Here is a 12,945-nt window from a genome sequence, read left to right on the forward strand (position 1 = left end):
TATAGCGTGTATAATGTGGGCCTCCTTCTACACAGCTGTAATTTTTGTGCACTATAGTCAAGAAAATACGGTGTACATGAACGGGTGACAGTGTCTGTGTGAATGAGTGTACTGAAAACCATGGTGTCCTGTATTCTCTCAACTTCAGCTTCAATCTTTCCTGGGAAAAAGCTCCTAACTAGATGACTACAAGACTCCACTCTCCATGGGTGCCAGTGTAGTAGATGCTGCCCTCAACATGGCGGCCATCACAGTCATGTATTCTCTCAACTTCAGCTTCAAGCTTTCCTGGGAAAAGCTCCTAACTGGATGACTACAAGACTCCACTCTCCATAGGTGCCAGTGTAGTAGATGCTGCCCTCAACATGGCGGCCATCACAGTCTAGTATTCCCTCAACTTCAGCTTCAAGCTTTCCTGGGAAAAAGCTCCTAACTGGATGACTACAAGACTCCACTCTCCATTGGTGCCAGTGAAGTAGATGCTGCCCTCAACATGGCGGCCATCACAGTCATGTATTCTCTCAACTTCAGCTTCAAGCTTTCCTGGGAAAAGCTCCTAACTGGATGACTACAAGACTCCACTCTCCATAGGTGCCAGTGTAGTAGATGCTGCCCTCAACATGGCGGCCATCACAGTCTAGTATTCCCTGAACTTCAGCTTCAAGCTTTCCTGGGAAAAAGCTCCTAACTGGATGACTACAAGACTCCACTCTCCATTGGTGCCAGTGAAGTAGATGCTGCCCTCAACATGGCGGCCATCACAGTCATGTATTCTCTCAACTTCAGCTTCAAGCTTTCCTGGGAAAAGCTCCTAACTGGATGACTACAAGACTCCACTCTCCATGGGTGCCAGTGTAGTAGATGCTGCCCTCAACATGGCGGCCATCACAGTCAAGTATTCTCTCAACTTCAGCTTCAAGCTTTCCTGGAAAAAGCTCCTAACTGGATGACTACAAGACTCCACTCTCCATGGGTGCCAGTGTAGTAGATGCTGCCCTCAACATGGCGGCCATCACAGTCATGTATTCTCTCAACTTCAGCTTCAAGCTTTCCTGGGAAAAAGCTCCTAACTGGATGACTACAAGACTCCACTCTCCATGGGTGCCAGTGTAGTAGATGCTGCCCTCAACATGGCGGCCATCACAGTCATGTATTCTCTCAACTTCAGCTTCAAGCTTTCCTGGGAAAAAGCTCCTAACTGGATGACTACAAGACTCCACTCTCCATGGGTGCCAGTGTAGTAGATGCTGCCCTCAACATTGCGGCCATCACAGTCATGTATTCTCTCAACTTCAGCTTCAGGCTTTCCTGGGAAAAAGCTCCTAACTGGATGAATACAAGACTCCACTCTCCATGGGTGCCAGTGTAGTAGATGCTGCCCTCAACATGGCGGCCATCACAGTCATGTATTCTCTCAGCTTCCTTCCTAACTGTAACAGGACTCCAGAAATATAATTACAAAAAACAAACTGTCACTGACCTGATGTTCCATCGAAGCAGTCACAGGTGGCCCGGTGACACAGGCCATGGCGTAGGCAATGTTGCGGACAGGGAGGGCCGATGTAGACGTCGTCAATGCTGAAGCTGTGAGCCATACCACCTGGCTGATACCATCGGAATATCACTGGGCTGAGACAGCAGAACATGGTGAACAGTTTCAACAAATACTGAGTGATTCTGTATACAGGCAATATGAAAGACTTGGCAATCTTCCCTATCATTAAGATGAAGAAAACATACCATATTCGACGTAATAAGCGCCCAGGGCGCTCTAAAAATTAGAAATAGGGGGCTCTTATTAGAATATAATTTTAGTGAGATAAAAATGGTGAGTTGAAAGATTGTAAATTTTGTGATTTATGCTGACAGCCTGAAGTGATATGAAAGAAGAATCTGTGGGTATTATACACGATAGATATATTTTCAAGAATTTAATTGCCCATAATTAATACACATATCATACACGAATAAATAAGTCTTGTGTACATTGATCAATTGGAAGGGGTGCTAATTGGGATTGTTCACAAGCCAATGTATATGAAAATATCGCCATGGCCGCTTATTCGAGCGGGGCGCTTATTACGTCGAATACGGTATTTAGTAGACTTGAGTTAATTAAAGAAAGAGTACATCGAAACCTGTACATACCTGCAGAATAGGGCTGGGATGGGTAACTCGGGTACTCGGGTCGGGTGGGTACTGAGTAGAACCCGGGTACCCACAGGACTACCCAGACCCATGGTTAGTCACGTGATATATAGTTTAATGACAAAAATTATCTAGAACTCTATGGTTACACTACAAGTCACTAGTGTTCGCATTTCTTTCTGACTGTGCACCTATTCCTTCTGACATTTATAGGTTTGAATAAAGATAAAACTTCAGTGTATACATGACCAGATCGTTTTATATGTGTATCTAAATACGTTTTGTCATGGCTACGGTTAAACTGTTCCCAATCAGATGGTTTGTACCCATCTCTCGAGACCCACAGCGAGTACCCGGGTAGGCTCACGTAATAGCGGGCTGGGTACCCAGGTAGTAAATTTGGACTCATCCCAGAAAATACCGGGAAAATACAGCAGAAAATAGCATTTTGCTACAACTTTACGAATAGTATTCAATAAAACTCAAAAGAAGCTACAGGACACCCGATCGTTTCACATCACTATCGTTAATCTGTCATGGCAATCAGGTTAATCTGTCTTTAACTTCTTTTGAGTAGTCTATGATATACTCTAGTGTATCCATACATGATCGACTCGTGAAGATCCAAGGTAGAATAGGTCTTCAGCAACCCATGCTTGCCATAAAAGGAGACTATGCTTGTTGTAAGAGGCGACTAACAGGATTGGGTGGTCAGGCTCGCTCACTTGGTTGATGCATGTCATCGTATCCCAATTGCATGGATTGATGCTCATGATGTAAATCACTGGATTGTCTGGTCAAGATTGGACTCGATTATTTACAGACCACCAGCATATAGCTGGAATATTGCTGAGTGCGGCGTTAAACAACAAACCAACCAACCAACCATACATGATCACATACCATACCATCATAAACGGAACATTTGGTGAATCGTTAATGATGACCTTTTGTGTTCAGTGAGTGAAATCAGATTCCCTACACTCAGCAATCTTTCATTAGCATTTTGACCAAATATGCAGACTCACAAATGCCTCCAATAACAGCTGAAGTAGCACTATATCACTCTGAATCACAAACCACTGGCAGGTCACTAAATGTTTGTTTGTTTGGTGTTTAAACCCGCTCTCAGCAATATTCTACCTAAATGATGGCAGTCTGTAAATAATTGAGCCTGGACCAGACAATCTTGTGATTGATATCATGAGCATAGATCCACGCAATTGAGATACAATGACATTCATCAACCAAGTCAGCGAGCCTGACCACCCAATCCGGCCTCTTATGACAAGCATAGTTGCCTTTCACGGCAATAATGGGTAGCTGAAGATCTATTCTATCCCGGATCTTAATGGGTCAGGTCACTAAATGCTTTGGAGTGAGTGAGTGAAACCAACTACCACAGGCATTGTGCTGACAGACCAAGGATCATAATTGGGACATAAACTAGGATCAGCAGATTCTGTCATGTGTAAGGGCAACAACTCTGCATAGCTTTGACCACTGGGCTAACAACTGCAACAAAGCTGTACAACTCACTGCATGGCAACATCGGTCTTGACAGGGATGACGACGAGACTCCACTCTCCATGTGTGCCGGTGTAGTAGATGCTGCCCTCAACATGGCGGCCATCACAGTCCTGCTCCTGGTAGCATGGCTCCGTCACCAACTGCCATGTCCGTCCTCCATCATGGCTGTACTGCAGGTATACGGGGTGGTCCCATCGGAAGATCTTACCACACCCCACGTTGATCTGTAATAGTAGTCAAATATAGAACTGCAGGTACATTGGGAGGTCCCATCAGAAGATCTTACCACACCTCACATTGATCTGTAATAGTTGTCTAATATAGAACTGCAGGTACATTGGGAGGTCCCATCAGAAGATCTTACCACACCTCACATTGATCTGTAATAGTAGTCAAATATAGAACTGCAGGTACATTGGGAGGTCCCATCAGAAGATCTTACCACACCTCACATTGATCTGTGATAGTTGTCTAATATAGAACTGCAGGTACATTGGGAGGTCCCATCAGAAGATCTTACCACACCTCACATTGATCTGTAATAGTTGTCTAATATAGAACTGCAGGTACATTGGGAGGTCCCATCAGAAGATCTTACCACACCTCACATTGATCTGTAATAGTAGTCAAATATAGAACTGCAGGTACATTGGGAGGTCCCATCAGAAGATCTTACCACACCTCACATTGATCTGTAATAGTTGTCTAATATAGAACTGCAGGTACATTGGGAGGTCCCATCAGAAGATCTTACCACACCTCACATTGATCTGTAATAGTAGTCAAATATAGAACTGCAGGTACATTGGGAGGTCCCATCAGAAGATCTTACCACACCTCACATTGATCTGTAATAGTAGTCAAATATAGTACTGCAGGTACAAGGGGTGGTCCCATCGGAAGATCTTACCACACCCCACGTTGATCTGTGATAGTTGTCTAATATAGAACTGCAGGTACATTGGGAGGTCCCATCAGAAGATCTTACCACACCTCACATTGATCTGTAATAGTAGTCAAATATAGAACTGCAGGTACAAGGGGTGGTCCCATCGGAAGATCTTACCACACCCCACGTTGATCAGTGATAGTTGTCTAATATAGAACTGCAGGTACATTGGGAGGTCCCATCAGAAGATCTTACCACACCTCACTTTTGATCTGTGATAGTTGTCAAATATAGAACTGCAGGTACATTGGGAGGTCCCATCAGAAGATCTTACCACATCCCACATTGATCTGCAATATCAGTCCAATATAGAACTGCAGGTACATTGGGAGGTCCCATCAGATCTTACCACACCTCACGTTGATCTGTAATAGTTGTCAAATATAGAACTGCAGGTACACGGGGTGGTCCCATCAGAAGATATTACCACACCCAACATTGATCTGTAATAGTAGTCAAATATAGAACTGCAGGTACAGAGAGAGGTCCTATCAGAAGATCTTACCACATCCCACGTCTGATAGACGTGCATGGGCTTTATTTGATATATTTGTTTCAGGGTCTGTACGACAGACAATGGTTCCGGGTCAGCACAAGACTACCCAAAGCAGTTAACAGCTGAAGGCTCAAATGTTTAACATATACTCACTACCAAAAGAAACCTGACTACCATACATGTTGGTTAACATATGAAGAATCACTCTTATTCAAGAGATATTATACTATAAAGCAAACGTTCTTGTGATATACAATACACAAAGAGGATCAGTCAAACAATTGTACTGCTGTGTATGGAATTATAGAACATAGAAGAATAATGTCTGAGGGTATGTAACGACCAACAGTCCATATAAGGAGTGCTCCTACCACATGCAAATGAGTCAGGTCACCAGAGAAGGTTCAGAGGCATGTTCACCCAGTCAGTAGCCAGTGCTTCCACCTTGTGCATTGAAGCAGGCCTAACACCTTTGCTTCACTGAGACCATTACCACACCCACGTTGATCTGTGATAGTAGTCCAATATAGAACTGCAGGTACATTGGTAGGTCCCATCTTACAACATCCAACATTGATCTGTGATAGTAGTCCAATATAGAACTGCAGGTACATTGGGAGGTCCCATGAGGAGATCTTCAGAGGCATGTTCACCCAGTCAGTAGCCAGTGCTTCCACCTTGTGCATTGAAGCAGGCCTGACAACTCTGCTTCACTGAGACCATTAAGTGAAGAAAAGTCTGGGCAATGACATTCCATATGTGAGGAAGGATAATCTGGACTTCCTGCAACGTTGTTGTTGGATTTAGAAAACATCTCAAAGATTGTTTCATTTCATTCTTGATGTGCTCATTTGGTGTCAAATCAGGGGCTCTTGCAGGCCAGGTCGACACATGAATATTCAGAAAGATCCTTGACTCATTTATGAAGATGACCCTCCTCCACCAACCTACTGTCCACCGCAAGTGTTGTCGACACCAATGGAGATATCGACGTTCTGCCGTCAGGATTGGCCGTCTGGCTGGGCACCTCACTCGTAAGCCATACATGTGTGGACGTCATTGGACCGTCTTTCCAGATATGCCTCTGTTTCCAAGGAGATACAGGCTGTAAAAGTTGCTGTCGGGAACCTGTGTCGAGCTGTGTGGTTCGAATCCAGAGGTCCTGGTAGGCGGCCACTACAAGGATGGTTGTTGGTTGCATCTAGCTTTTTCACAAACATTTTCCCTGGTACAAATCCAAACCTCCATAAAAAAATCAATGTCACAATAACTTTTGCCTCTAAGTATAGATTGGTTCGATGCACAAACGAACATACTGGTATGTTGTGTGTATCCAGTGCCTATTAACGCAGTACATGTGACGTGATGGATACTTGACTCTGGATGTATTTTTTGTCTCGTGCAGGATTAGCCCGTAAAGTTTGGAAATCATGGCAGCATATTGTGATAAGAGTAAAGAGACTCTGTGGTAACACTTGATTGATTGTTAGTTTTGTCATTAATTGGTAAACATTGGAAACATCTCTTCTTAACGTAATACTTCTCCATATGTTTCTATGGTTCGTGTTTCTTTTAGTAGCAAGTATATAAAAAATCGGTTTTGCAATCATAGGAAGTTTTTGGCCAGTCCGACCTACCCGGAACTGTATGACATCATTCGGTTTTAGCGCCAGATCTTTGGTGATGACAATCTTGTCGTTGGGTTGGTTGCCAAGGACCAGACCTGGGTTGGTCTGCTGACAGTATTTCCCAACCACGCCCTCCGTCACTGTCAGCCAGTTGCCAGATTCCAGGGGATCAGGGTGTCTCTGAAACAACAGAAAGCTGATATAAAATAAATCGGAAAAATTAACTTTGGAAAATCTTAATGCAAAACAAAGACGAGGTTGTACCAATGCACAACAAATCACCAAATTTCAGATGCCTGAAATTTTTAGACGCCTTTTCCTAAATGACAAGGGTATCAATGTTAAGTTTTAAACTTAAACGTTATTTTTATGATGATAATTAGCAAAGCAACAAAAACAAAACAATCAATTTGACAGCAAAGACAAAAAAAGTTCAATTTCATGAAGTTTCATATACCTCAAAATCATCTTCAATGAACCTCCTGCGTTCATAATGACCGATGATAATTTCATCAACTGCCCACTGATCTTGACCTTGACCTGAGTGGGATGGCTGCCACCAACGGAATCGAGTGCTGGGGTTCTGGGCCTCTGTAGGCAGGTCAATGTGCACAAACCTGGTAGAGACAATTCATCAAAACAATGAAAAGGAAAGGAAAAGAAATATTGGTACTACAAGTACTTAGCTGAATGTGTCTGTCATAAAGAAGACTACAAAATGTAACTCAAGTTCCTTTCTGAATACAAAAATGTAACCTTGCTGAAATCATTATAAAGAAAATTTCAGAATGCAATAGTAGTGAGTGTGGGTACATTTCTGATGCTGACTCCCTTCCCTACTGGTACTTTGTGTGGGATGCTGGTATTCCTCTATGGTGAGGTACTGAGACTCACCGGGGCCGCTGGTATTCCCGGTGGTGGATCTCCTCCAGCAGCTTCCAGGTGATGCCTCCGTCCACAGAGAACTGCAGCAGGACAGACTCAGATCGAGCATCAGCTCCATGACAGTCCTCGTCCTCCCCACCCAGACGGATGTAGAACTGGATGTAGTCATCATCCGTCGTGTCCAGGTCTTTCGTCTGCAGCTCGCGAACACCATCCTGCATCACATATACCATGGTAGTTAGATATATCATGGTAGTTGGTTATACCACAGTAGCTGGATATACCATGGTAGTTGGATATATCACGGTAGTTGGATTTAACAAGGTAGTTAGAAATACCATGGTAGTTAGACATACCACAGTAGTTAGATATACAGTGTACCACGGTAGTTAGATATACCATGGTAGTTGGATATACCATGGTAGTTTGATATACCATCGTAGGTGGATATACCATGGTAGTTAGATATACCATGGTAGTTGGATATATCACGGTAGTTGGATATAACAAGGTAGTTAGAAATACCATGGTAGTTAGACATACCACAGTAGTTAGATATACCATGGTAGGTGGATATACAGAGATAGTTAGACCATTACAAAGGGACTGCTATATCAGGGTAATATGTGACAATTCGCTTCTCAGGGTGTATGACCCATATCCAAAAGAGACCAATAACAATTTGGATCCTTCTAGTTTGTGAAACTATATAACACACTGCCTGCATTCTTCTTTCCAAACACACAGTGGAGAGTACACAGTACTGACCTTGAAGAAGTATATTGACTCTCCCGATAGTATTGGTCCACATCCTTGGTTGCTGCGCACAACATCACCGCCGGTGATACGGTGGAAGTCTTCCTCGGGCTCGTATCTCATACCGAAGTCAGCATGCATGTCAGTGTCCATGCCGGTACTCGGTTGGCAGCTGTCTCCCGTAAACCCTGCATCACATCTGAAGGACAATCATCATCATCATCACCACCATCATCATCATCATCATCATCACCATCATCATCATCATCATCATCATCATCATCATCATCACTGCCATTATCACAATCAACAGATGTCAGCAATTGTTACATCCCCAATCATCATGAAAAACAAATTATACCATCTTCATTGTTGTTGAAACAGTCTTATACCCCAGTTCTGATCTGGATGCCATGGTTTCCTATCTTTCAACTGTATTGGCAAAGTGCATAATACATCTACACTTTTCACAAGTTGCCATATTAAATACATTAATCTTACAATTCCAGTCTTGAATTATAATCAAAGTCAAGTGAATGTGTAATTTTCTTTATGAATATTCTGATTGTCAAGCCACTTACATTACAGCTGTTCCACCAGGGCTGAGTTATGGAGGAAGCATTTGAAAATAATATATCTCCATTTCAGATATTTTTGTCAGCTGTGTTAAATAAATGTTTACTCTCCTTGACTTGGTGTACTGGCTGATACCCTGAGTAAAGTATGGTATAGGTGAGGTGAAATTGGGTTTAACGTCGCGTTCAAGATTATTGCACTTATATAGCGATGTGCATGCACGTGTGTGTATTGCTGCTTGAACTAGTCCAGACTAATGCCGATTTATAGTGCCAGCTCACTGAGATACCATGCCGCAGTTTAACATGAATACCCCACTCAGACACAGTACACTGACTCCGAACCGACCAGTCCTTGTTTCTTGTTTTAGCCCCTTAATGCCGAGCTCCAGACAGGGTAACAACAAGTACCATCTTTTAAAGCCTTTGGTATGATGCGGCCGGGGATCGAACCCCGGACTTTCCGCTCTCCGGGCGGACGCTCTACCACTAGACCACGGAGGCAATCGAAAGTATGGTATAACTGTTATATGACCTCACTGCATGCATACAAGGACTGTCAGTGCATATGTACTCACTTGCACACCCCTTCATTACACTTGCCGTGTCCGTGACACATGAACGGACACTGCTGACCGATGTATATCCGCTTGATGGCCCAGGAGTCAGTGGGGCTCCAGTTGGACTGGCGCCATCGGATCTTGGTTCCTGGTGACCTGGTTGTTCACAAATGGTGTCGGAAACGTCTCAGTAATAGCCAATGACATTTATCACCTGACTTCAACTTTGGCTGATTATTTGTTATCCAATGATTATTTGTAATAATGACGGCAAGCAGTAACCCTGGTTATATTACAAGGCTACTTCTTGCCCTGTGTTCAATCACCTGGTGGCAGTAGTAGCCTTGAATCATTGTGAAATAAGAACACAGAACTTGACCACTCTCCTACCCAGAGTTCCATGCTGCCGGCAGCCGGCCAGCGTAGTACCTCTGCCACAGGCCCACGCCATGTGACGATTCGTCACATCTTTCACAGTCCATTCAAGATATTGAATATGCTTTTCATCCGTTTCATGTTTGACAAATCAACACATTTTCAGAAACAAACGTCAAAGAATGGTTACGGTTCATTAAGAAAGTATCCTAATACATGTACATGAAAATCTATTTGTTTTTGCGTAGTTATCCTTTGTTTACATTGGTTGTAAGGCTCTACGTGCTGTCATCGAAGTCCAATGGAGAGCTGGCGGTACGGTCACGTTGATGCATAAATATATACTGTCATGCAACTCACTGTCGTAGTTGTAGTAGCATATCTATATAATTATGCAAAACAATATGTTAAGCGACCCCAAATACTTGCATTAGTCCGTTCTACACTGATTTCTGAAACAGCGTGTTTGTTTACAAACAAGAGAAAAGTCGGGTCACATGATATGCAAATTAGCCTGTGGCAGTGGTGTTATGCTGAGTCACCACTGCTCCGGAGTTCGAGAACTTGACATCCTTAAAGGTTGTGTCTCTCTGAATAACTACTCCTATATGCCTATCAACAACCTTACTGGACTATTTAATACACTGACCATGTGTCTTCCGGCAGCAAGACCGTTGTTCGTGTCCACTCGGTAAATTGTGAGGAGTCGTACAACGTCCCTGCATGGTACTCGTCACACAACATCGGCGGCAGGCACGGCTCCTGCACCAGGTACCAGCTGGTACCATGATCGACGGAGTACTCCAGGTACAGGCGGTTGTCGATGTCCTTCGTGTATGCCGTGTGACACCCCATCACCAGGTCAAACTGAACCATATAGGATGGACCGATCTGCATCGTGTCTGTCATTAGGAATCGGTCTTGTCCATTCTTCTCGTTTCCTGCAAAACTGACAAAAAAGTGTCTTTCCATACAGTAGAACACGGATATAACAAACACGGATATAGCGAACAAACAGATACAACGAACTGTTAAAAAATCCCCGATTTATCTCCTATATAATATCATATAAAATTTACGTATATAACGAACTCTCTACAGCGAACTAACGGATACAGCGAACTGATATCTGATCATGACAAGCCCACCTATCACTAATTAGTGACGTGTATAGCGAACTGAGAAATCTCACTCAGTGTCAAGTGTCACTGACAATTGGCTGTACGCAATCAGTGGCGAATCAACACAATGGCGGCGAAAACTGGCCTGTTTTATAAACTGACACCCCAGAGAAATCTGAGAAATGTAGAGTAGTATGTTATGAATTTAATGTTATTAAATGAAAGTTACAAATTGTTATCCATTGTATGATCACTGCTAATACAAATCAATGCTGCAATTACGTGTATTGTGTTTTGTATTATCCAAGATGGCGGACGTTTCCGAGGGAAAACGTGTATAACGAACAACGGATATAACGAACTGATTTCTCTGGTCCCTTGTAGTTCTTTATATCTGTGTTCTACTGTATATTGAAAGAATGACAGAAGTCAGAATTCCAATCATGTAAATGATATGCTTATGGCTCCACATTCATTTCTGTCATTCATTTGTCAACACCAAATAACAATACAATCCTTGTGCCTTGATGTGGCATGTGGTAACAGTGCACAGACCACAACTCAGGTGAAGGAAAGCGACATTGGTCGATGAAAGTAGAAGCATGTGTATACGTGTTCAACACGAGTGTTTCAAGGACTTCCGTCCTACATCACACTGAAGCAAACGTTGCTGTGGTGCCTCTTTAGGCAAGTGACTTTTGTTCGAAATATACCTTGGTTCACCCAGTCGTGAATGGGTACCCGGTAGGATTAGTTGATGTGACTGTTAACCTGATTGTATACTCCCCTCAGATTGAAATTCATTGGCTACAGTAACTCACTTAATACTCTTGGGGGCCCCACAGTAACTGTCTACGAGTTGGCCAAGGTTTGTGGTCAGTTCCTCATCCATATCTTTCATATCTGCCGCCTCAATACTCAGTGTGTTGGAGAGTTCTTTAGCCAGACTGACTTCATCGATCGCCCACACATCATGGCCACGACCGGAGTGGTTCGGCTGACGCCACTGGAATCTACATGACGAGTCACGAGCAGCACTGGGAAGATATACAGCATCTCCTCTGAAAGAAATACACAAGACTTGTTACAGAGTTGACTGTAGGGTTAACCTTATCTGTGAAATAAATCCCTGCAAAGGTGACTATCTCGATGAAATGAAATACAGTATAGTTCATCATCAGTCTGTGACAGATGACACAATATGAAACCTAAACATTTATTGGTGAAAATATAGTAAAGCAATATAAAGGGCATCTTCCCGAGCCAAGGGCGTTAATTGACTATAAAAGTCCAGTTTCCACCCTTGCCGAACTAGGCTGGAATTTCTGGGCTTGATCGTAGCGCCACCATTACGAGTATTACGGCTATTACGAGTTATGTCCCTTCTATGCCTCTCCCATGGACCAATCAGATTCCACCTCTCGTATCACTTGCATTTGCTTCAAACAAAATGGCGGCATCCAGTCAAGACGATCTGATAGGTAATCAAGATCTATCTTGTGATAAAACAGGTCTTACATCACGAAGTGCATCAAATCACATGAGCACCTTGATTAAAAACATGAACAGATTTGGAAAATATCTGTTGACAAATAGTTGGAGGTGCACATGCTTTGCAAATCCTGCCATCGACCGAAATCTGCTTAACTCACTTGCCTCGGGGAGATGTATAAAGGGTAGTGCATGACATGATCTGTCAGTGATTAACATAAACTATCCGGAGATGAACTGAACACTGGGATGACAAACTACAAGACACAATGGAAAAAAGCACCAGACCACGGATTACTGTCTCTCTTCAAGTCTTTCGTTCATTCGTTAGTTCGTTTGTTTGTTTGTTCATTCATTCATTTGTTCGATCATTCTTTCATTCATTTGTTTGTTCGATTGTTCATGGCACCAGACCATGGATTACAGTCTCT

General features: G+C 43.1%; 1 protein-coding gene across 1 annotated transcript in view; it reads right to left on the minus strand.

Moving 5' to 3' along the window:
* Positions 1–12,945, minus strand: part of LOC124135067 (reelin-like) — a 123,035-nt gene that overhangs the window by 79,590 nt on the left and 30,500 nt on the right. The window contains exons 19-27 of the mRNA XM_048396870.1: positions 11,845–12,084; positions 10,552–10,851; positions 9,546–9,683; positions 8,405–8,591; positions 7,646–7,851; positions 7,209–7,368; positions 6,761–6,931; positions 3,688–3,902; positions 1,481–1,629 (exon numbers count right to left, since the gene is read on the minus strand). Of these exons, the coding sequence (XP_048252827.1) occupies positions 1,481–1,629; positions 3,688–3,902; positions 6,761–6,931; positions 7,209–7,368; positions 7,646–7,851; positions 8,405–8,591; positions 9,546–9,683; positions 10,552–10,851; positions 11,845–12,084 (1,766 nt within the window). The remainder of the gene's footprint in view (positions 1–1,480; positions 1,630–3,687; positions 3,903–6,760; positions 6,932–7,208; positions 7,369–7,645; positions 7,852–8,404; positions 8,592–9,545; positions 9,684–10,551; positions 10,852–11,844; positions 12,085–12,945) is intronic.

Source organism: Haliotis rufescens, unplaced genomic scaffold (assembly GCF_023055435.1).
Source record: "Haliotis rufescens isolate VD_foot unplaced genomic scaffold, xgHalRufe1.0.p SCAF_16, whole genome shotgun sequence".
Classification (NCBI taxonomy): domain Eukaryota; kingdom Metazoa; phylum Mollusca; class Gastropoda; order Lepetellida; family Haliotidae; genus Haliotis; species Haliotis rufescens.